This window comes from Corvus moneduloides, chromosome Z (assembly GCF_009650955.1).
Source record: "Corvus moneduloides isolate bCorMon1 chromosome Z, bCorMon1.pri, whole genome shotgun sequence".
In the NCBI taxonomy this organism is placed as follows: domain Eukaryota; kingdom Metazoa; phylum Chordata; class Aves; order Passeriformes; family Corvidae; genus Corvus; species Corvus moneduloides.
Genome location: NC_045511.1, coordinates 34225879 through 34252044, shown reverse-complemented (window position 1 = coordinate 34252044; position 26166 = coordinate 34225879). Strand labels below are relative to the sequence as shown.

The window sequence follows — 26166 nt, the reverse complement described above, 5'->3', positions numbered from 1 at the left end:
AACTGTTTTCCTCATGTAAAATGTAGCTCTGACCACAGAAAGCACTGACTGAAATTACATCTCAACAATAACCATAATAATACAGCAGTTGAAATTGTACAATAATTGTCCAGATTGGTCACAGGATGGGACAGTTTTATACACAAAGTTCATACCACTACTCCCATTATGATTGTTTTTACTGTTTTTTCTATGTGACCTGCAGTGGTATCCATTAGAATTGGATATAGTGCTTTCAAAACAGGTTCCACCCATTAGAAAGAAAACAGGAGAAAAGAAACAGTATGAAGTTCCCTAGAACTTTCAGAAATTAAAGCAAAAAATCACAAGGATGCACTTTTTTCCAAGTTATTGCCCTTCTCCCAGAGCAGCAAACTTACCTAAGGTAGCAATGATTTATACATAAAATAAAAACAAAAGGTTTTGCAACATCTCCTTGAACATTATTTATTACATAACTTTCATTTACCTTGAGTCTAGGAAAAGCAGGTCAACTGACCTTTCAAACATAAAAGAAGTTTTTGACTCAAAAAATCTTGGCAAGAGAATACATTTTTTCACAGCTACACTTTCAGTTCTTAAACTCTTTACAACCAATAAACAAGCAGCTTGAAAGCAGAATTTGAATCCTAAAGTACCAAATGTCATATAAAAGTGGATCTTAATTCAAATAACTGGTTTTGTACACTGACAGTTAATCCTTTATCCTTGCCTGACCCTTAGCAAAATTATATTTACACCTTCAGATCAAGACATAAAATGCCATTTACAGAATCCCTCAATGTTGACTTAGTTAATGAAAACTTTTTTAAAAATATAATATACAGGTGACCCCCCTTGAAAATAAGAAAAACACTTTTAAATTAATTTTGGTAAATAATACAAGCAATAAGCCATAAAACATGCTATAATTCTTAATAGAAATATAAAAATAGGCAGAAATCCATAAAAAATTCAAAATCTAATACTAACTATATATGGTACTTAGTTATCTGTTGTAGCAAAAGCAAAACATTCATACCTGCACCTGGAATGATTGCCAACTTTGTTTCAACCAGGCCCATTTTAGCAGAAGAGGCTAAAAAACAGAATGCAAAGGAGTTCTTACTATAATGTAGAGGGAAAAAAAAACAATGAAAAATACGTAATGATGACCTTGAAGTTTACTAATTAAATTTTCTTCACAAAACTAAATAAATCACTTTTTAAAGCATTTGTTTATTTAAAAAACTTCAAATAGATTCTGATCTGCTTTTAGTAAAAGATCCAACTACTTCCATCAAGGTAAATTCAGTACCTTATTAATTTTCACGTAGGAAGTAAGCAAATCTGTGAGTAACAGAGACTTGCTTCCAAATGGAAAGTACTAAAACAGAATGGCTGCTATTGCTTAACATCTTAGAATGGGGTAGAATTCTGTATCTGATTATTTGAATTCTTTAGGTGACAGCATATTCTCTAAGGTCAAATAATTTTATAAATCCTAAGTTACTGGCAATTGCTCAGGACCAAGTTTCCATTTACTTTCCATCAACTTCTTTTACAGTTCTAACAGTTTATTAGCTCAAGGTTCCTCTTTTCAAGAGTTGTTGTCACTTTTATAATTTAATTTCTTGCGTAATAATACATTCACTAGAAACTTTTGTTCTTTCCCTGCACCCTGTTTACATAAAATCATATCTCCATCTAGAGCACTTCAAATGCACAAGAATCAAAAAAAAAAATGAAAATAATTACATAACCCTTCAGGCAATACTGATAAAATTAGGGTCAGAAGAATCAAATAAACATTTAACAAAACCAGTCCAGCTAACTGGGTTAAGTTGCTTTAAATGAAACATTAGCAAGTACTTAGACAGGTTTCCACTAAAGTCCTTTAAAATAATGGGTTATAAACAATATCAAGTACAATGTAAGTTTTATAAGACTGTTGCCAACAGATGGATTACTCAAGCCAGCTACAACACTAATAATTCTATATTCTACAGCAGGATTCAGACCTACCTGCCACCCGTATATCACAGGCTAACGCAAGTTCTAGGCCACCACCTAAGGCAGTTCCATCTATTGCAGCAATAGTAGGTACAGGCAGATTAGCTGAAAAAGAAAGTACCAATTAACACCAACCTCATAAAGAACATCTCCGGAATGTGATTTCACTACATTTTGCTCATTGCACAGTCATACTATGGGAATAAAGTTTCATAAAATAAACTGTGACTAAAAACTGATTGATTGATCAGCAACACTTTGGCAAAAAAAATGACTCTCCCTATCCCTCTGCGGCTGAATAGGTTTGCGTGTCTTTCTCTGGCTTCTGCTAACTTTCGACATAAATCTGAAAAGTGAACTTCAAGAACACAGAGAATCAGAGCTAGACAAAGCCTTATACGAACAGTCCCAGATGAAATAGAGGTGTATGTATGTATGATGTGCCTGTGATGCATTCACAACTAGAAGCTCTCTGTGTCTTGACATTTCTAGACCACCACTGGCAATAGTGGCCACCACTATTGCCCCTTTTCTCCTGCAAAGCAGCAGTTAACAGCTTAATAGAAGTGGGAAAATGTTGCTGCCTGTTCTGAGCTTCCCCTCCCCCTCCCCAAGCTGAACCCCTTTGTTCCAAAGCGCAGGCAAAACCAAATGTAACTCAAACTCTTTAGCAGTGTCTGATTGGCCGCTCACCCCGGGTCACCCCCAGTCCTCCCCTTTCCCCTTCTCCAAGTAAAAGAGAGGACCAAGGTGGGGTCTGCCCTCTTTGGCTTTGCACCCTTTCTGCAAACATCTGTGTGCTTCTGTTTCTTTGAAAGCTTCTAATTGCGGGAATTAGGCAAGCTAAGAGCTGCATTTCTCCCTCTTTGCTTCTGCTGGTGGTATTAGATTTGCAGCTACCATTTTGCTGCTTTTAGAGCTACTGAAATGCTGGATTGCCCGTGCTACCTCTCTAGGTTGCCCGAGGCTTTCTAAAGCATTGAACTACAAGCCTAGCCGGTAAAAGCTGTAAGTATACTTCCTCAGAAAAGTCTTCAGTTTGACAAATAGATGCACATGCTGCCAACACACATGACAGGTAGCACGGCTCCAGAGGCCTGTGCAACCATGGCATGGTTTGTATGTAATTTATCATCAGTGTTCTGACACAGGAAAGTCATTTAAAAAATCAGCCTAAAGCACTGCTTTTCAGCTTCTGCAAATTCAAGTTCTCTTCATCCCTCTTCACCACAAAGTTTGATAGAAAAATGCATTTTCATTTTAGAAATAAACTTGTATATTATGGAGTTAATTGTATTTCATGTAAGAGTTACCACAAGCTTTCCATTTTAAAATATACTTAAACAGTATTCCAGTAGTACATTGTTGCTACTGAAGTTTCAAAAACAGTCAAAAGCAATTCATCAGCTGGACACTTGGACGTACAGCTTGTTGAAATGTTAAACCAGCTCTTGACAGTAACAGCTTTTTCTCCAGATGTTAAAAAAATTTTCATTGTTTTAATGTTTCAACTAACTGAATTCATTGACCAGTTCATTCAGTCTTAGCCAGAAATAGAAAAGAAAAAACTCTTCTCTCAACATATAAATGCAAGTGAGAGACTTACTTCCTTTTAAAATCTAGATGGGTAATATGACAAACAATTATTAATTTCATGTATTAATTACAACTTTTCCTAGTGAACTAGCTAGTTCTAAATTTAGAAACTGGGCTACCTAGCTTACCTTTTTCCTGACAGATACAGTTCAGATAACTTCATTTAACAAAAGAATCAATTAAATATTGGTGCACATCAGTATGACAATTATTATACAAGCCTGAAGTCTCTCACTGGGTAACAAAATACATAATTAAACAAAGGTTATTTTAGCTGCAAATTGACCTGCTTTTATGACTAACAACTAATGCAAATCCAATTGTCTTTAAAAAAAGAACAAAAACTTAGCAATGCTTTTCAAGATTGTAACAGATGCTTTAAAACAAAGCCCCTGGGTTGCTGTTTTAGGTCATGATTAAAAGTGATTATCTGAATCAATTTCAGTTTCAAAAGAGGCTACTGATTACTGTTTGCAAGAGCTCTTTCAGTGACTTAAAAGAGCTCAAGGTATCCATTTTACCTGCCATCTGCCACAGAAGGCATAGGAGACAGAGGAATAGTAGAAAAATCAGCTCTTTCTCTATTTACTTCTTCGTTATATGGAAAGGCAACTCTCATTTCCAGCAGGGCCAGGTTGCTGACAGAAACTTATAACCCTGTCAACACAACCAATTTGCCAAACAGTCTAGCAATTTTGCTAGCTGACACAGCTAGCCTTTCTCTTAAAGAAATATGCCTTTGCCATTGGTAAATAAAAAACAGTTTGCCTGGACACGAAGGCAAGGTCATTGTTAACTGCAGTTTCCAGCAGTTACTGCCTGTATGAATGTTCCATTTATCAGAGACTAACAAACAGTATCTTGAGCACTATTTGCATGGCTTTTGCAGTAGTCCTAGGCAGAATACTTTCCTAAGATAAGCAACTTCCAGAATTAGCTATGGTGCAATTCAAGTAGACTATTACACATGGAAATGAAAGTTACAGAATGAGTATTACAAAACAGCTTGGTTTCAAGAATTACAGGCAGCATTCCTATCATGAAATAATAAAAATTCATAATTCAAGGAGAGAAAAAGCAGTTTCATAATGTATGTTAGAATCATCACTTCCCAAGGATATTAATGTGAAAGGATCACCTGGCATAAGAGTTGACAATGAATGAAAGGCAAAATACTAATTCCTTGTAATGGCCTTGTGTGTATCTATTAAATGAATTTAAGAAATTAATCATTTTAATATGTTAGTGTGAAGCATCAGAAAAACTAGCAAAGCAAAAAGTTAGTAATCACTTGCGATTGTTAACTGAGTTTCCAGGCTACTAAAACTTGTTAACAAGGGTAAAGCTTCTTGGAGTATAAGTATTTTGTAGCATAAGAGGCACCTGATCACATTTATCTGCATGACTTTAATATACAAATGCCAAAACTGTTGAGCCCATAACAAAAACAGAGATGATGTTTGACAAATAATGCCCTGTAGACTTAATTGAGTTGTATGCACTCAAATTTTAGGAACCATAAATTACACATAGAGACAGGTCAATCTCCACAATGATTCTACATGACAAGGCTCGTTTGGTATGAGTGATAAAAAAATATTTAAAGCTTTGCCAAGAAGCCTAGTGGCTCTATACTTTGACATTCCATATTTTAGCCACAGTTCAAATAACAGGATATAAATTTCAGGTAATTGTTGTACTACGACTCATTAGTACATGCTAAATTCTAGATGTGATACTGGTTTATCAGGGTGCAATCATGAGCTGCATAGTGAAATCAAAAAGGAATTTAAGATATACATAAAAGAAACAGAGTAACTAAATTAAATGAGCGAGTACAACACAGAGACAAGAGTAGACCACATACATAGAGAGATTAATGATGTTAGAAGTAGTTAAAAAGGCTAAGTAATGACCAGCATTAAACCTTAGTTAGAGAATTTCACTGAGTTACCCTAGTACATCACAGTGTGGAATATGAAGGACACAAAATAGTAAGGTAGTTCACACAATGAATTCAGAAAGTATTACTTCACACATCTAATGTGAAACATGCTGCTTATTCTGTAAATACACTCCTATTCTGCATATATAAGACATCCTAAGCAAACGCCAATAGTCACATCCTAATGTAACATCAGTGCTTAATTATATTACAGAAAAGTAAGGTTCTAAGTACAGTAAAGAAATAGAAGGGTCCAATTCAGTTTATGTTATGTCAGCAACAGAGCCACATATAAGACAAAAACACATCCCTACATTTGAGATCCCAGGAGTAGAGACTTCTAACTGAAGAGAAGACAAATGTGAACAAGCAGAACAAAATACATTTTATGTATTAGGTTGTTTGAGGAATGATCTGTTAGCACAGAAGCTGACAAAACCTGTAAAAAAGGATGTTTACAGGCCATTCAAGACATGATACAGGTAGAGTGACCAACAGGTAAACCGAAGAACTTCAATAAAAGAAAATAAACTTAGTAACATTAGAAAGCTAAACTAAACCCATAAACAGCTCAGAGAAAATAGAAATATACAGCAATATAAAGAAATGGACCTGCTTCCTACTCTGCAGTAACTGGGAACCTTCAGCTCAACTTCAGGAATACATCCCGGGTAAACAGACATGTCACATGTAGTTTTAGATTAGGCTGACCAGCAGCATCTTGTAGTCTTGGGATACCTCCTGCTCTCCTGTGAATCTTCATTACTGAAAGATGTAGAATGGAGTAAGCTAAACTCTGCCACAATTCTGCCATGAGTACACAATGTCACAGGAGGAGTACTTTGCAATTAAGCATACAAAAACACATGTAATGTGTTGGAAGCAATTTCAAAGAATCACAGTTGTTCTGAAGCAGGTAATTGTTATTTCATCCTCAAGTGACTTTCCACATGATGTCTACTGCTGGTGACTAACAAGGGATTTCCTTTCTGCTTAGAGACCATGATACGACAAACAACAGGCCAGCATATGAATACAGGCACCTGGTCTGAAGGACTTGACCACTAAATAGTTTCTCAGATGTGTGCCTTAACACCCACACAAGCTGATTCATATTATTGCGGACACCGACATTCCCCAAATAGAAAGCAGAAATTGCCTGGAGTCTAGTGACCTGAATCATAAATGACTATTTAGTCTTCTGACTACTTTATTAAAAAAGTTCTTATAACATTACAGATATGTTACATAATTGCTGGGTGGAAACTGGATTGCATATGACACATTCTTCATAACCCTCAAGCAGCCTTTTTCTATTCCTGCACAACCTCAGTTTCTCATTATTGACAAAAAATAAGTGGCCTGATCAACTAGGAAAAATCTACTTTCCACAGTTAGCAAGGAAGAAGGAAGTATGAAGAATGAACACATGTAGTAAAACCATAATGGCAACAATTTGAAAGTACATATGAAAGTAGCCTTGTTTTTATGAAATATTACATACAGTAGATTTTACATAACAGGCAAAAAACCACTTTCTTTAGATGGTGTCCAATTACTCAAAGGAAGACCTATCACAAATGCTGATCCCTTACTGTGAGTTCCTGAAACAGGCAGAGGAAGAATAATACGGTTATCCAGAATTCCAGACTTTGTGATTTGTGTTCCTGTCAACTTGCATGGACTTGCCCAAACTGGTTAACTTTAAATATTTAACATCCAGGAAAAAAAATTACTAATTCAGAATATATCAAATTCAAAAAGACCAACCTCCTACGAGTGTCCTCCTTGCTTGCTCAATAAATTTATACCTGTAATATTTTCTGTAAGCAACTGTACCACATACTCATATAAAAGGAAAAAAAAAAAAACTATTCCTGAGCTAGACAAAAGATTTTGAGATTTAGACTATTCAAGTGACAATGAAGTGTATGAGAATCACCTATTTGTAGATTGCCAGCTGTTACAATCAATCTGAAGAATACCTGCAGTATTCTCTTTCTTTCCCTAGAATACAGGAGTCATCATTAAAGAACTGAAGTCCAGCAGACATAGAATTCAGTTTCTCTTCAAGTAAAAAGTCTGCACTACTACTGCAGTAACACTTCATGATTCCCATGAATCAGAAAAGAAAATTCCATGAAAGCCTCCTCAAGACCTAACAATGCACAAATTCTATCCAGTTCCTTAGATATAATTAACTTCTATTTTTGAAGTACTTTTTTAGGTAGTTTAGGACAAATATTTTCAATTCAACTAATTATAGCAGTCAGAATTTGGTATCTACAAACATTCAAATGAAGACCCAGTTTAAAGCCTGCCTTTTTATGCATATGATATGAAACATTAAAATGAAAGACAGTCACCTTAACTTCCGGTGTTGTCCTACACCTGGACAATGTTCAAAATGGTTCTTACTGTTCCTTTCTCATCCTAACTCAGTGATCTCTGGCAACCAATCTCCAGAAAAAACAGCTATTCAGATACAAATCAGAAGCTGGTCACTACCTCTAGTACCTACTGAACCAGATACATAACCCTGACTTGTCTTTAATTATGAATGGAAGAATTATTGTTTCCCAGAATGAAACTGAAAAGAAAGTAGTAAGCATACTCTACTTGCCTCAAAAACCGTGACCATCCATCTAAGACCAAAGTAGCTACAGAATTCAATTTTAAATGACAACACAACTGAGTTGCCACAGAACAAAGAAATAGATTGTCCAAGCTATTCATTCCACAATTGCATTTTTGATTATTTGACAAATAAGGTTGTTTAGTGAACAGCTTACTAGAACAAGCAACTTCAGGGGGCATTTCCAGCAGCTCATTTTTCCTTTTGAATAATGGGTTTCATAAAACATAAAGCCAAGAGGATGAATTGTATAAAAATACCCTGCATACTGTCAGTATTACATGGATTACTAGAAGAAAGTATGCTATAAATTGAGGAATAGATTAACAGTTCCACAATTTGTTATCTAACTCTGGCAGATTAAGGAAGTGCGGCAAGTATCTGCCTATATAGGTCTGCAGCACATGAGAAACCCTTAAATCACAGATGGTTGAGGCTGAAAGAGACTTCTGGAACTCACCTTGTCCAGCCTGTCTGCTCAACCAGCATCACCTTGAACAGGTTGCTCGAGCTCATGTCCAGATAGCTTTTGAAGATCTCTAAGGAGGGAGACTCCACAACCCGACTGGGTAAACTGTATCAATGCTTAGTCCCCTTCACAGTGAATAAGGACTTCCTAATGCTCAGGGAGAATCTCTTCTGTTCCCGTTTGTGCCCATTGCCTCTGGTCCTGAGACTAGACACCACCAGAGAGAGCCTAGCTTCATCTTCTAGCACCCTCCCCTCTAGATACTTATATGTGCTGCTGAGATCACCTCCCAAGCCTTCTCTTCTCTAGGCTGAACAGCCCTAGCTTGCTCAACCTTTTCTAACAGAAGAGATGCTCTGGAGCATTCATCACCTTCAGGGCCTTTCACTGGACTTTCCAGTAGCTCTGTGTCTCTCACTGGGAAGCCTAGAACTGGCCATAGTACTCCAGCAGCGGCCTCAGATGTGCTGATGAGGGGCAAAGGATCACCTCCCTCAACTCCTGGCAATACTCATCCTAACGCAGCCCAGGATACCACTGTCCTTCCTTGCCACAAGGGCACAGTGCTGTCTTAGATTCAACTTGGTGTCCCACTGAGACCTGCAGGGCTTTTTTGTGCTGCTGCTTTTCATATCATTACCCCCATCATATACCCGGTGCATGAGGTTGCTTGCATCTTCCTTTGTAGAAATTAAAGAGATTCCTGTTAGTCTATTTCTCCAGCTTGTTGAGTTCCCTCTGAATGGCAGCACAACCCTTTGCTTATGATTTTACATCAGTAAACTTGCGGAGGCTACACTCTATCCCACCATCCACACCATTAAAGATGTGAAACATGATTGAACCCAGCACTGCCCCTGGGATACACACTGGCTAGAGGCCTCCAAGCAGACTTCATGCTGCTAATGCACAGTCTGCACCCATTCATTTAGCCAGTTTTCAATCCATTTCACTGCCTTTTCATCCAGTCCATACTCACCAGTTACTCTACAAAAATTTTACAAGAGATACTGTCAAAAGCCTTACAGTCAAGGTAGACAATATCCACTGCTTTCTTCTCATCTAACAAACTAATCATTTCACCATAGGCTGTAAAACTGGTTAAGCAACATTTCCCTCTTCTGACTCCATGCTGACTATACCTTATGATTTTCTTGTCCCTTGTGTGCCCACTAGTAGTTTACTTTCCACGATTAGTTGTCCCAGAACCTTTCCAAGAACAAAATTTAATCTACAGATAAGAAAGGTCTCTTCCCACTTCTTAGTAAATTTATTTAAATGTATTAACAATGGGGGCTTCAAATTAATAAAAAGAATGGTCACATGCCCCCAAAATGTTTAAATACCTCTAAGTGCATATGTGTAGATAAACCCCATAATTGAAGGTCACCCATTAGGAAAGCAAGAAAGAGGAAAAAAGAGTCGTATCTTAATACTGAGAATGTCAAATATAGAATTACAAATTTTAGTCTTATTATTACAAAGAAATGCACTTATTTACATAGTATTTATATTTAGTGTATATTTCAATTAACAATAGTTTAAACCTATATAATATTGCAGGTCTATGAGATGATTCCTACACCAGTGTTGACAGGTTTGAGATCTGTTACTTTACAGAGTTTCTTTAGGAACCCAAAATCTCCCAGTTGTCTGGTTACCAGTTATAAAAGAATTTTCAAAAGGTCCCAGACACAAATAGGAACTTTGAATCAGCAGTAATTATTATTTGAAATTACATCCTAGCTTGCATAATAACTGGGAATGGATTTTTACTTTGTTTTTAAAATAATTTTATACCTAAATATTCTTATTTTGCAACTCAGAATAGATTTCTCTTCCACCTCTTCACTACCCAGATTCTTGATGTCTCTTGGTGATGTGGCTCCTGATTACAAAAACTAAGATCTTTTAACGTAGAAAAAAGGGGCATAAACTATGCCACTTGAGTGGCAAGTAGAGGCAGCCCATGTGCAATTCTGGTAATTGGAATATTCTTTATACTAGGAACATTATAGTCACAAAATTACATTTAACATATTAAATAATTTATATCACAGGAAATCAGAAAAATAATTGCAACATAGCACTGTATCTTGATTTCAGTTTTGGGGACCTTTTCCTGAAACAACATTGCGATGGCAATACAACCTTTGCAATGACAGTTTTATTCAGGCAGTTACCTTGCCATGCAAAATCTGTAATCAAGTCAGTGGCTACAACAGTTTGTTTTCATTTTCAGTTGCAAGCTACTACCATCAAAAAAAGATTCTCCTATGGGGAAAAAAGTTGACAGAAACAAAATACTTCAACAAGTACTTTCATCCATTCTGTAACACTCAGAAAACCAACCAGTGTATGCAGCAACATATGAAAGTGGCTGAGAGAGACTGTCAAATCTTCCTACACGAACTTCGGGGTAAAGAAGATTGGTCAAACCATTTCTGCACATGGCAAGTAATTAAATGTTACAAAGCTTTACCTTTCATAAGTGCAAAAATAATGGCAAAATGATTATTCAATTAATTTCTGTATTGCCGTATGTTTCAAAAATATATTCAGCTGCATAAACGACCACACTTTAAAGTCTGGATATGCAATTCTGTGCCATACATTTGCCAGTTACAACTGTGAAAGGCTTTTAGATACACTCTAATTCCTGTGCTTTACATAAGAAGCTTACTAGTCTACAACTGTTGATAGACTTGTTTGAACATTACTGTCTTTGCTTTAATACCTTCAAAGTTCAGGCAGACAATAACAATAAAGAGTTGCATAAAAATATGTATATTTTAGTATTTGTAAAGAAATTTTGCTTTTTAATGAAAATGGTTACTGCACATTGCCTACAGATGATTATTAAGCAAAAGGTATTAATAAAGTTTTTCTTCCATTTATATTGACAATGGCTAAAACACCTCACTCAATCCTATTAATTTCCCAGTGTCCTCCATTAATCACTCACTCTTATATATGATCTAGAAATAATATATTTTTGAATTGAAAAAAACCATTTAAACTTTAATAGAGGAATATTACATTCTTTATTTTAAAAATTTCTATTTGCTACTTTATTATGGACAAGTGGGAGAGACAGTGTGTTTCACATTCTTGAGAACAGAAACTGGGAAACTAATGGGAATGAAAGGGATGGTTTAATCAAACCCTTTAGCTACAGTTTTCTGTATCCAACTTTTCCCTGATTTTCTTGTACTATATAAAAATCATTTGGATATTTCAATCATCTCACACACTTCAGTTTGATAAACAGATTCTTCAGTTCTTTCATATTTACTAATGTTTCATCTTGTAGTTTCATTCTGCCCTCAGTAAGACAATAATGAAGTAAAACCTAGATGACAGAATCTACTTTCTGTGCAAATGAATGAAAGCTCTGGACAAAAGAAAAATGAAAATTATTTTTTGCATTTTTTACTCTTACTAAGTAGATTTAAGAACTTACTACACAAAAACAGCACAGCATGTAATCAAGCAGTGAAGTTACAAAACAAAAAGGAGTTAAATGAATTCAGTTACATTTTTCCATTCTACTTCCATGAAAGTTTTTTCTTTCTTAAAGAGCACACAAAATAAAACTCAAACTATAATCTCTATATAATGTACACACACAACTATATAGTCTCTAATATAATCTCCAGTTGTTAAGAGAATCAAACTGGATACGGTTTTCATTTTTTTTATTGTCTACTTGTCTGATTTACAGAATGAAGATGACACATACTCTATTATTACTAGCATTGCTGTTTGACACGATACATTCCCCAGTCCAGTGCTAAAAGATTTTTCTTTCTAAATTAGCATAATGTACCAAGTAATAGTTTCAAGCCAGTTCATTCACAGAACACTACAGAAGAAACACTCCCTAACATTTCACAGTAAGCATAAATTTCTTTTTTTTAATAAGCTAGTTTAGTAATATCATCAAGCCAGTGCCTACCTAAGCAAAAGGTGTATTCAATACAAGACTTGACAATGCTAGTCTGCAGTTAAAGCCTCCTACTTGGCCCAAGCAGTGAGCTCAGGATTTCTTTGGCAGAAGAGCAACATCATACTTTCAGTACCATGTCAGGAGTTGCTACTCTTTGAATACAAATTCGTTCAAGGAACAGAGCCAGAGACCAAGACAGGCAAAGCAAACAGCTAACAAACTATTCTTTCTCAGTCAGTGATTGAAACATGCAATTTCAAACCTGAACAGGGTTTGTTATTTTCCATTGAGGAAAGGATAGTGTTCCCAATGCATCAAACGTGCACAGTGTGGCTCTCTAGAGAAGGAATGGAAGCCCTCGACAGCAAGTGATACTGGGAGGCCTGTTTTAACACAGTGCAAACTGGCTATGCTGATCTCAATAAACCATTTGAGCAAGCAGCACCCACTTTTTGGTACCATTACCTTCGTGGAAGGAAACTTAAAGAGCCATGTTCAGAGCATAGTCTCTTGTCCTCACAGAACAACATTTGGAATTACCACCAGAAGGAAAACTAAACTACTGCTGAGGCTATATTAATTGTCATGGCTGCACAGCAGCACCAGGATCAGACAACACTTAGTCAAAGGCTATCTTAAATTAATTCAATATCAAGAGAAGAAATAAATCTATCATTGGAAAACAACCAAGAGCCCAGCAACCCACTCAGAATGCTAGTGCTCAAGGACTATTAGTTATGCTGCACACTTAATCAAACAGGCAACATCATAATACAGTAAGCGGAATGCTGTGCTAAAATCTACCTTTCACAGTGTCAGCAACACAGAAAGACCACGATGCCTGAGGCCAGCTGCTAAGCATGGTTCTGCTACCTGTAATTTGTCTTTTTTCAAATTTGATAGCTATCTGAAATTTCATTCAGCTTCCCAGTAAATGCAACTCATAGCCTGTATCTCTCTTCCCTAAGAGAGAAATCCACAGTTCTTATCAAAGGATTTCCAAACTAGAGTACTCTAGCTTTGATGGCCAGATCTACTTCCAGCAGACACAGACGGATTTACTAAATTTGGTAAATTCTGAGTGTTCACTACTAAACCAGGATTCAAAATGCTAACCACAGCTCCACAGAAGCCTCAGAAATTCAAAGAGTAAAACAAGGCACAGCACCGACCTCATCAGTGATATCTCTTGCTTATTTTTAAGCCTTCACAATGGGAAGGTGTGGTAGCAGTTACCAGACCAGCAATCAAGTGAAAATTTTTATAATCCTGATACCATTCTTGGGACCTCTGAAACCAATTTTTGACAGCTTGCATCCAAAACCAAACCATAGCATATAATGTGGCACCAAAAAATGCATGTATGCATGATCTTCAGTAGTCAAACTAGGAACTTTTTTGAAAAGAGGGTGTTTGTCTGAAGGATGAACAAGTGCACTCTTTTAAGTAAATTAAAAGTTTGGTGATGACTGAAAGCCAGACGGACAGAAAAAATCCTGAAGAAGGAAAAACAAAATCTGTTAATACAGAACTGTACCTGCTCTGAATAAAATAAAAAGCACAGAATAAAAACCACAAACACAAGCAACTGACCACAAGGTGCTTTCACTGAGATGATCTCATTCAAAGTGGACTATGTTAAAACTAATCATATCTGATAGAACTACATATACAAAGTTACTAAATATCACCACTTCTTAAAGTTGTATCACAGCTTATGCATCAAAACTTATCAAATGTTTTTAATAAAGACCTTTAAGATTTTTTATAATTCAACAAGACCAACAGAAAACAAGTAACTTCAGTATTTTAATAAAAAATTCATTCTTAACTTAGTTCAGATCTAGGTTCCATCACGCCACGCGTAAGGTGTTTTGTCTCCAAATGTGAAATAAAAAACAAGCCTGACCACACATTAATTTTAAAAAGTAACCAAGAAAGTCAGTCTCCAATTTTTATTCCCTGTTTATGGGATTTGGGCACTTATGCTTACATTCTTTGGAAGAGCTTTGCTAATCAATGGTGTTTCCCACTTAATAGAGGTTGGGGCCAAACGTCAATTGGAATAATTACATGTGTTTGCTGAATTGAAATTCTTTCTACAGCTTCAGGTTTTATTTTTATTAAACGTGGTGTTTTTATTGAGGAGTGTGGTTATTGCATCCAGCTCCATACATAGCCTCAGCCTGTTTTGCAACTGCAATCCCAAAATATAACATATATACACTATCACAGCCCTGATCCCATAGTCAGTATAAATAACAACATGGACTTAATGGGAGGCATACTATAAAATACATACTGAAGATCTAACCCACAATGATGGGGCTTTTCCCCCCCAAAAGCCTCAAAAACAAGGCTTCTGGAAATCATTATAATTTGACTTAATTTAGCGAGGCATGTCTTGTGTGCATGGTTACAAGAGATCTATTAAAGCTTTTCTCTCCTAATTTCTTGAGGGTAAAGACAGACTTACATCAGTAACGAAGTGCTTCAAGGCAGAACATAGTAACAGACAAGTAGTCTTATCATTCTTACTATAAAAAAAAAAAAAAAAAAAACAACACAGAAAAAAGTACAAAAACCCCCAGACACACACACACAAGCCCAAACCCACCTCCACAATTCTGGTATAATTTTAGCAAAAGCAACTACTGCTAAAAATAGAGACTGTTTTGATTTTCCCCTCCCCAACTTAAAGCTCTAAGTGCCGCAACTAATGGCTCAGTTCAATTTTTCCAGCTCTTTTTTTATGCATTTATTTTTAAACAAAGTCATATTTACTGCAGTCTTACTTCTTCACCCAAATTTAGTAAGAAGTTATAAATTATTACCATATAAACAAGTGCAGTATGCTTTTAATTTCCAGAAAATTCTCTTTTGTAGCTATATTTCAAAATGATACTACAGTTTTCTACAAAACCACCACTGTAAGGATTTTAAATGTAATGAAGACAGAAACTACTTAAAGCCAAAGGCTGTCATTTCTAAAAAGCTAAGTTTATCTGGTTGTTCAAGACATAATTAACCTTTATTGTATTTCATCTGTAAAGGTAACATAATGGTCTTCTTTCTGAAAATATAGCTAAAAAGACGTAACTCCTTACTAGGTCACACATCCGAATACAAATGCAATTATCAAAACATGACCTAGTTCTGAAAAGCAAAAAGTAGAATATATTTTAAATGAGATTATAGTATTAAACTCGGATAGAAAAAAGAACAAAATAGGAGATTGGAAATATTGTTCCCTAGCTACGTAACATTCTGCAGTGGTAAGTATTAATTTGAAAACTGTTTCCCCTCTTTAACTATCTCACAGCATTCTAGTTGTTGCCTGGCAAGAAAAATACCATTATTATTTTCAATATACAGCTTAATTGCAGTGACCAAATGCAAATACAATGTCCCTATAGTTCTACATAAATTACGCTTTGTAATGACAGATCACTTCTTCAGAAGAATTAAAAAAAAAGGAACTAAGAACATCTGACTTGCCATAAAATTAATATTCATTTCTATTCATAAGGGCATCATCAACGGGACATCTCATGCACCCATCTAATCTAACCTCATATACATATTTTTTCAATATTGTCTACCATTGTCTGATGTAGGGAATGACATAACGAGAGCCCCACCAGGGGTAACGCATCCAGCTCTGGAGTCCTTATCACAGGATGGACATTGACCTGCTGGTGTTAGTGAACTCTGGAGTGATTCCAGAGGAGGGACACCAAGTTCATCAGAGGGATGGAACACCTCTCCTATGAGGAAAGGCTGACAGAATTGGGATTGTTCAGCCTAAAAAACAGAAAGCTTTGGAGTGACATAATTGCAGCCTTCCAGTACCTGAAGGGAGCCTAGAAGAAAGATGAAGAGGGAGTTTTTACAAGACCATGTAGCAACAGGACAAGATGAATGGATTCAAACAGGAAGAAAGTAGGTTTTAGGAAGATATTCTTTACTGTGAGGGTGGTGAGGCACTGGAACAGGCTGCCCAGAGACCTGTGGATGCCCCATCCATGGAAGTGTTCAAGGCCAGGCTGGATGGAGCTCTGAGAATGGTCTAGTGAACCTGATTGTTGTAAGCGGGATGGAGCAAGATGATCCTTAAGGTCCCTTCCAACCCAAACCATTCTGTGGTTCTATGATTTTCAAACTGACCTGCAAAGACCCAGAAAAATGTTTAATCCATCCTATAACTACATCTACTGTGGAAGGAGGGAGGGAGGGAGGGAGGGAAGGATGGAAATGGAGAGAGAGAGGGATGGAGGGAAAGAAGGAGGGAGGGAGGAAAAGGGAATGAGGGAGGGAGGGAGAGAGGGAGGGAGGAAAGGAAGGAGGCAAAGGGAGGAAAAGGGAGGGAAAGGGAGAGAGAAGGGGGAGGAGGAGGCAAAGATGAGTGAGCACAGAAACACTTGGTCAACTTCAGCAAAAAGTTTTAACTATCAGGCAAAGGCTATATCTTCAAATTCTTTCTCTTTTCCAACCAATGTCATGCATATCAAATTGCTAGTACATTCCCACACAAACTTTTGTATCTCAGTACTTCAGTAACCTTGATTCTCAGATATTAATTCCACTTGCTCACAATTCCATGCTTCTTTCTCAAGTGACTAGAGATCAAGGAATGAAAGCACTCACACTGTTTTCCTAAACTTCAAGTAATTCACTGTAAGCCTTTTAGATAACACTGAAAATTTGCTTACATACTCAGTAGTTAAATACTCTCACAGGAATCTTAATGAAGATGACAACAATTAAACATTTTTCTCAAAGTTTTTTCAACCCTAAGGCAAAACAAAGCATCAAATGACTGTGAATATTTTCCAGTCATTCAGTGAAGAATGCCAAATCCAAATATTCCTTCAGACTTTACAAATTTTCTCACTTAAAAATTTGAAAATAATCAATTTAAAATAAAAAGACCTATTTACTAATCATAGGAAAATCTTGAAATCAGTTGCCCATATTTAAACACTAATACCAGCTTAGAATATTTCCAGTAACTTCAAGCCAAGGAAGGCTGAAAAATTATAACTTAATGCTCAGAAAGCCTCCCAAAATTCTTACAAAGTAAATTAATGGAGCAACTTGTTGCCACTTGCTTGGCATTCCAATAAAAGGAGAAATACCAGCATGACATACAGCATCAGACACAGGAAATTAATGATCCAGTCACTTCTAGATATTTTTCAGATTTCACTTATTTAAACAACCTTGAGTGTCTCTTCACTTCAAAGACATGACATTCATTTCAGGACATAAGTATCTCCATGAATTACCTAATCAAAGTTTCATACTTCAGCAGTTTGTCATTTACCTAAAAAAAAAAAAAAACTGGTATCCATTCATAACATTCTGCCAAATCAAAATCTGAGATAGTGTTCTTAAGGAAATGCATCTAAATAAATTTTCTGAGTAATTATTTATTCCTCAGAGTTGTGTGCCAAAATTTCAAGTGACAGAATACGTTTTATATAGAAGTTAAATGTAGAAAATTAATTCCTTCAAACTTGGAACACTACACTATCACATTGGCAACAACCTGTTGAAAAGTAGTTATATTTAAACTGATCAGCAGAGATGTAGAAATATAATTATTTGATGGCGAATTCGTAAAGTAAAACCTAGAGAAATTACTATCCTTAAAAACTGGTACAAGTTGATTAAAATCTGAAACTATTAACAGGTTTTACTACACCAAAACATATTAAACAAAGTTTTAAAAGACCTTAGTAGCTAAATTTCTATCAGCATCTGATGTTTAACATTTTTCTAGAATGTATTAGACTGTAATAATTATACCAACCACAAGAATGCAAGAGGAAAAACTAAAGCTTCTTTATGTCACAGAAAAATCCATCCTTTATGCAAACAGCAGGGAAAATCACCTCTATTACAATTGATATTTTACTTTTCTAGCATTCTTAAAAAAAGTCCAACTCAACTTGGAACACTTTAAAAGAATGAATGCATTTATCAATATACTCAATAATCCTTATGGGTTCCTTCCAATTAAAGATCTGTGATGTGATAGTACATAGTTAGGGATTCTCTACTACCTGTCAAGAATTAACTATGCATGTTTACATCATTCATCTGATCTAACATTCTCAGGTTAAAGTTATAATAACATTTTTCGAGGGAGAGGTTACTTACCCAATTCATTAATAGTTGCTCTTGCTCTGGAGACAAAAGAACTAACTTCACTTGAGTGCATTTTTGCCCTTTCTTTAAGGTCAGCACCTGTAAGTGACATTTCATATATACGTTAGCAAGCTGTAATGTATTGTAAATACATTTTCAAAAGTTAAATATTTCTTCACTCAGAAAAATTTTAAATCTACTTCTAGACAAGGAGTTTAAATTGGTTACATAAATTCTCCACAGATTTCAAGGAAAACATGAACTATTTATCAAGGAAAGACAAAACCAAAAAGCCCAAAACAAACAAACAAAAAAAGAAATTATCCATAATGAGATTTTCACTACGTATATTCTTCTCAGTGACATTTTCTTTTATTAAAATAGTTTATGAACAGTAGCATTTATGCTTATAGTTCACCTGTAGTACTATTTTATTTTCCCAACTGTGTCACAAAGTCTGATAAATATGTGTTTTTCATAATGTACTCTTGTTATTCTCTTACTGGTAGATCATACAGTACATATGTTGCATGGTTTTACATTAACAGACTATCTATATCTAAATAAAAATGCTGCAGTGGACCAATTTTTCAGCTCACTTTTCACCCATTTATTTAAATTTATTTTGGAATAAGTTACATACAATCATTTTTTTGTTCATCAAAAAAAAAGCCACAACTTGAAAATTTTTACCTATTTCTTCATGAGTATAAAAAAATTATTTTGTTTAATAAGCATACTATAGCTAGGCATGGATACAAATGTGTTTTTAAAAGCTCACTTATAGGAAAAACTGACATTTTCTCTCATGAGTATGTAAAAAAAAAAGACAAACTAACATCATCATCACCATCATCATCATCATCATAGCTAAATATGGAAGCCTATCTTTCTTATAGAGGAACAATACATAAAACAGGCAAAACTTGCATAGACACATTTGTTCTCCAAAGAAATGAAACAGTCACAAGGCAACAACTTAGCATGTATTTTTTCCATTTGGTAAAAACTAACCTATTGAGGTAGTCTCTTTGCATGACTGAAAAGGCTAAACAAGACAATTTTTTAAAATGGAAAAAAAAGGTTTATATTTCTCTACCCTGAGAATACTATCCATTCAGGAAAATGCACTGAACTCAGATTAAGTTAAGACTGTAGCTCAGAATTTTAAATTATGCAGTCACAGGCTTCGTTTCACCTTTTAACTTTCTGGACTTAACTCACAGTAGGCCACCTGACTCTCTTCATCAAACATAGTTTTAGACATACTTTTGTTGACAGCGTTAGTTGTAATGCTAAACAACTCTAGGTTAGCTCTGTGAAAATCAGGATCTTAATCTGACATTTTCTGATGGACATCCAGTTGTTGCTTTAAAGTACCATGCCAAATAATGCAGCTCTACATCTTTCCTTCTACTTCTGTCATAGCAAAGCTCCTCATTCTGTTCTCCTTCTGTGTATGTCAATATAAAAACAATGAAGCATCAGTCCTGGCTACACTTGCATATCGCCTGCTAAATAATGTTAAGCTTAATTTACACTATGAGGCACTTTGCCAAAAACTGCCAAACAACCTTCTAGAATGTGCCCCAGCTGAGACAGTAGGATAGGCCAGTTGACCAGACAGTATAAAACAGGAATTACTACAGTCAAGCCTGCACTGCAGCAAAATTGCAACTGCTACCTTAGTAATTCATAATCAGTGCATGAAGAAATCTTGCCAGGAACCCAAAAAACAAACAAAATTTGCATCCATGAATCTGGATAGAACTCTAAATCATATAAAACTGCGAGCAATTTTCACAAATCCATTTATGTGTACAGTTCTGGAGCTAAAAGGAGCTTTTGAAATGTCACGTTTAAGAAGTTAAACGGTAAATTGCTTTAGAAGTCACATCAGCAAGCATGCAAATAAATATAATTTACTTGATATCAGTTAAAGTCTGGATCTAGCTTCTTCAACTCTGTTCAAATCACTGCCTATGTAAGAAACCGTATGCTTTATGAACAAAAACCTCTTTGGCTGTGCAAACTGACTCAAAACTTCCACACCCTGAAATCACTGGGCATCCCCTTGAAAAGCATTATAAAGAAAACAACTAGCATTACTGGTAAGAAAATCTTCTGTCAGTATAAGATTAAAGCAATTTTTAGGGTTTGATTTATTCAGACTAGAATACATGAATAGAAAAAGGGACTCAACCAAAAGAAACCCCAACCCTTCTAAAATAAAAAATACACTGCAGACTTCTTCCTTCAGTTAGAATATACATTTCCTTGAAGAGATTTACATAAATCTATTAAATATTTAGCAAAAACCTTGTTTAGGAATGGATTAAAATATAGCCGCTAATTTAAAATTAATGATATTGAATACTGTAAAGAAATTTCAAATACATAGATGATCTTAGTGTCTTAACCAACTTTTGTAAACTAACATTTCCTTTTTTTAAGTGTTTCTCCCTCACAAATGTCAAGGAAACTGAAAGAGCCCTTTTGGTAGCCCTTTTTCTATTTTAGTTTTCCAAAGAATAATAATAGTAACCGAAGTTCCCTTCCTCAGAGGAAAGAATTTTAGTCAGAAGCCATTCACTGCACTCCAGAAGAACATATGCCTTGGCATCCTCTGGGTCACAGGAGATGGAACTGCCACCAACTTAATACTTTTGTTCCTGTTACAAGATTCGACTACTTGTCAAAAAATTATTGAAGAATTCTGACCCATATAGCAAAGAACTGTTCATATATTTCTTCAAAATCTGTTCTCAAGTCAGAAGGAGAAAAGGTTACCTTTCTGAAGCTAACCATGAAGGAGATTGCAGGTTCAATCAGAGAGTTCTGCTCTCTCAGCTACTGAAATCAAAGACCCCTCTTCTCACCCCCGGTTTTCTACTTCAAAGTAGCTGAAAATAGTATTTGCTTAACTGCTGAGAGCAACAAAGTAGCTAAGGTTTCAAACCACAAAATGTCTGACACAACAAAACTCCGCAATTTTTCTATGGGCCACAGCTGAAATCTGTGGACAGTTTGACCTATCTGCTCACCCATATCCACTCCCAGCAGACTCCAGAGGCTCTACTGTGGGTCCACCACACTGAACACAGAACTCTCTAAGACCTCCTACCCAAGAAGGAAAAGGGAAAACCCAAGCTACCAGGGGGCTGAGGCAAACGAACTGCTGAAGTTTTGACAGTACACTGTAATTATACCACCACATCTATCTGGTTTGTACTGGAACATGAATCATTGTTTTCTCCATATTAAGCTTCCTGATGTCAGTGCTTTGTCCCACTAACTGCTTTTCATCCACTCAGAACAATAACAGAAGCTGTGATTTTAGAAGTTATGCTCTCCAGTTCTCATCTCACCGCTCCCAACATTTTACGAACTACCTTTTGAAGATTGTAAAATGCCATTTTCAAATTACTAGCTGCTACTGCAGGACAAAAGAGAAGTCCCACAGTGAAAGACTACATTGACAGTACATCAACCACTTCCTCCCACAGCTGTATTAGGATTCGGTCAGGTACTCTCCATTTGTGAGTAAACTCTTCTTGAATTAACTTAATTCACAGAAGTATCACTTCAAAATTTACGCAGCAAACTGGCTGGAGAGAACTTTACTGATGACTTTCAATGAACACATATGTTTGAAAAATACCAGTATAAACAGCAGGCTTTTAGAGGTCAGCTGTGATCTGGTCTTTCCAGATCAATTCTCGAAACTGATGTAAGGAACACGCATGCTGTTTTAAATACTACCTACACTTGTATTGATGTTTGTCAATCCAAAAGAAAATCTCTGTTTGATTTTGATCCACCACTTTCTCATTTTCCTCCTCCAATATTGGAAGAAAATAGGAAGGTTACTTTGTTTGCCTTTTTTACCTTGCTTCCCCTAAATATGAAAACCCTGTTGTAATAATTCTCTTTTGCAAAGAGTTGGCTATTCAATGGTTGGCTGTAGTACACTGTCAGTTGAGAGAATTATTGCAGCATGTGCCTGACTTCCACTTCACAATGATGCCAGAGAAAATGTTTATTTGGGAAAGCCAAGGGCAGTCCAGCAAGATAGGGGTATTGCTGTTATTCACCAGAATTTTTCCACCTACACATATGTATGACAAGGACAGCTTTTAACTCAGAGGACACACCAAAGGAAACCAGCCTTTACAGTGATTACTCTGACCCCATGCCTCCTGCCTTATTTGGATATTTTCACAAACTTGCTAATCAGAATTCATGTCCTGTTGTGTTTGTAAAATATGTTCCAACTATAAGCCTGACTTTCGGAATAATATAAATGCCTAGAAATCTTCTTGTATAGACTATTCTATGTGACCAAAACACATCACAAAATCTTTAAACTAAAAAAGCATAAAACATAATGGTTTATATATGACATTTAAAAAATTAACTTCATTCAATAAATAGTTTGTATTAAAAAGCAGGTATTTTAGAATGCTGGCACACCAAAATTAAACAGTGAAGTTATTCGACCAAGAGCCAAAAGGTCCTCGATATGTCTTTTGTCTGAGAAGTGGAAAGGAAGTGACACATGCACAGGCATTTGAGGTAGAATAAAGTATTAAATTCTTAGTGCAGCAGTGTTATTGTGAGCTTGCCCTTTGATTTTACCAAACACAGATCGACCAATTTTGTCAACACACCAAAATTTCAATAAGGACGTGATACTGGGGAGTATCAGAAGATGCTCTCTTGCATACTATATCCAATTCTTCTGCATCTTGTCAGTAAGAACAAGAACTGGAAACAGCAAAACACAAATGCACCACCTATCCAATCAAACAGGTTAAGGAATTTATGAAGGAAACTTAAAACGCTTTCAGCCAGAACTACAAAATATGTACTACCTCATCAACGAAAATGCTAAGAATTCCTATGAACCCACATCTTATTCCCACACAATGCATTTAAGCAGACTATGAATTAATATCCACCCTTCTCCACACATACTGAATGAAATAAAATAGAGAGCAAAGGGCCAACTTTTACATACATTATAGATTAACTTATAACCACTAAAAAAACCCATCCATTAAGGTACATGGAAATATCTTTATTTAAAAGCAAATGTGTCCAACTTCTGGAGAAGCCATTGCAAGAAATCCATTAGCAAAACACCAATAAACTTCTATGAAGTTAGGAATACCCCAAAAGGAAGCTGTATGTACATTTATGAGGACAACACTATAGTCAACTTACATTCAAAATGCGAAAGATTTATCAATATTTCTTTTTCTCCAAATTTCAAAAATTTCATTAATAAAGCTTTTACAGCCTGAAATCTATTCAGGACAACTTAGCTCCAAATTTTAAAACTAAAATATCTCATGAAATAAATATATTTATTTAAAGATAGTGTCAAGTCTAACACAAGTAGAACTTTGTTAACACAGTAATAAGTTATGAGTATTATTCTGTTGATATATACTTCTGATTTATATCCTTAAAATCCTTTTAAAAATCCACGAAAGCATAATTTAAATTTGATCATAATAATGTTACCATGTAGATTAATGATTTTTACTTTGCTTTCAACTAACATTTTTCTGCATGTAAAGATACATGCTTAACAAATCACAGCACAAAACAATGCCAGTCACTACTGAAATCTCTCGCCTATGTAAAACACTTTATGCTTTGCAGACAATATATGCATGCATACCAGTAATAATTCCATTGCACCTCCAGCTCAGCCAGACCCAGGATACTCAGATCATCAATCTGTAACCATTAGAGCTATTACTGACTATAATCTTGAACACAAATGAGTTCAGTCTGCTCAATCAAGAACAGGCAGAATGCATCACAACTATTGACACTCTGGACCACATTCCACGAAGTAACAAAAAGAACCCCACCTATTTGATAGAATAATAGACAAGTCTAGCCTGGATATTCTGGTTTATCTTCCCATATAAAATCTCTATAGGGATGACCTAGTCCAAACTTCTATCAAATGCACAGCCCTAGATTAGGTTGTCCAGGGTCCTTCCAAGTCTTTAATACTGTTGGCAAGGGACATTCCACCATTTCTCTGGGAAAGCTATTTTATTATATGACTAATTCTTAATTAATCTTCTCACACTTGAATTTTTCTTTTTATTTGGACAGTATTCCCCTAGAGCAACCGGTGCCTACTGCTTCTTCTGTCACTGTATAAACTGTAAATAGAGTACTTTTCTCTGAATCTACCTGGCACAGGAAGACCAATATTCTCTCCCCTCTCACCAACCTCCAACCCTCTAATCACCTTATGCTAGCCTATGAAGTGCTGAGTAGAATGAGCATATGCCTTGATCGGCTGATGATTCTCTTCCTGATGCAGTTCATGACACTGTTTGTCTTCTTTATGCCCTATTACAACACTAGCCCATGTTAAGTTTGCTGTCCCCCAGAACCCACAAGTGCTCTGCAGCAGACCTGCAGCCAGTGTGCTCCCTGCTTGTTCTGTCACTTAAGTTTATTCCATTCCAGATGCAGTTCCTATTTATCTTTGTTAAAACTCATGCAATTCTTGTTGGTCCAATTTTTCAGCCTCTCAAGGTTTCTCTGAATGAATGGTGGCTCCTTCTTCCCAGACATCTCCCTCTCCTTCCACTTTGAAGTCATCTGCAAATTCAGGGATGGTTCAGTCCTATCATTAGAATATTTACAAAGATATTGAATAGCACTACCGGACCCAGCAGACCAACTTTCAAGGAATGCCATTCCAAGGACCATTAACAGTTTGACTTTGAGCCACTAACATCACATTGTCCTTTGATCTTTAGAGATGAGACACTTTTCACAGTCTGTATGTCCAAATTGTATCTTACCAACTTGTCTACAGGAATACTGGGGTGATCATGTCAAGTGCTTTGTTAAAGTCAAGGTACAGAGCATCTGTAATACTTCTTTCATCCATTGAACAAGTGGTTTTGTCACAGAAAGCATCATATTGGTCAACCACAATTTACACTTGGTAAATCTGAACTGGGTTTTCCTAGCCATTTTCTTTCTTGTCTTTCACATGCTTGGAAAAAACTTCAACAAACACTTGTTCCATGACTTCCCCCAAAAATGTAGTGAGACTGATGGCTCTGCAGTTTCCCAAATTTTCATTTTTGTAGATAGGTATAATATTTGCCCTTTTCCAGTCACTTAGGCCTTCCATGACCTTTCAAATTAGATAGATGGTGGACCAATTCGGATGCATCCCACCAAATCCTGTTCACGGGTATGTGTCCAACTGCTACAGCCGGACCTTAATTCAGTCCTACTCTATCACTGCTTTGCTGTTAAATTTGTTGTTGCTTCTTGGCATAGAGACTTGGGAGCTGACCTTTCCCATGCAGACCAAGGCGAAGAGAAAATGGAATACTTCTACCTTTACCGTGTTGTCCATAACTAAGCTGTCAGAC

At 36.0% G+C, this 26166-nt stretch overlaps 1 protein-coding gene across 4 annotated transcripts in view; it reads right to left on the bottom strand.

The window, feature by feature from the left end:
• AUH (AU RNA binding methylglutaconyl-CoA hydratase) overlaps positions 1-26166 on the bottom strand; it is a 110890-nt gene that overhangs the window by 53732 nt on the left and 30992 nt on the right. For 3 of the 4 annotated variants that reach the window (XM_032095737.1, XM_032095739.1, XM_032095740.1), the window contains exons 4-6: positions 18752-18838; positions 2005-2097; positions 1022-1078 (exon numbers count right to left, since the gene is read on the bottom strand). In XM_032095737.1, the coding sequence (XP_031951628.1) occupies positions 1022-1078; positions 2005-2097; positions 18752-18838 (237 nt within the window). The remainder of the gene's footprint in view (positions 1-1021; positions 1079-2004; positions 2098-18751; positions 18839-26166) is intronic. The other variant, XM_032095738.1, reaches the window with a different exon arrangement.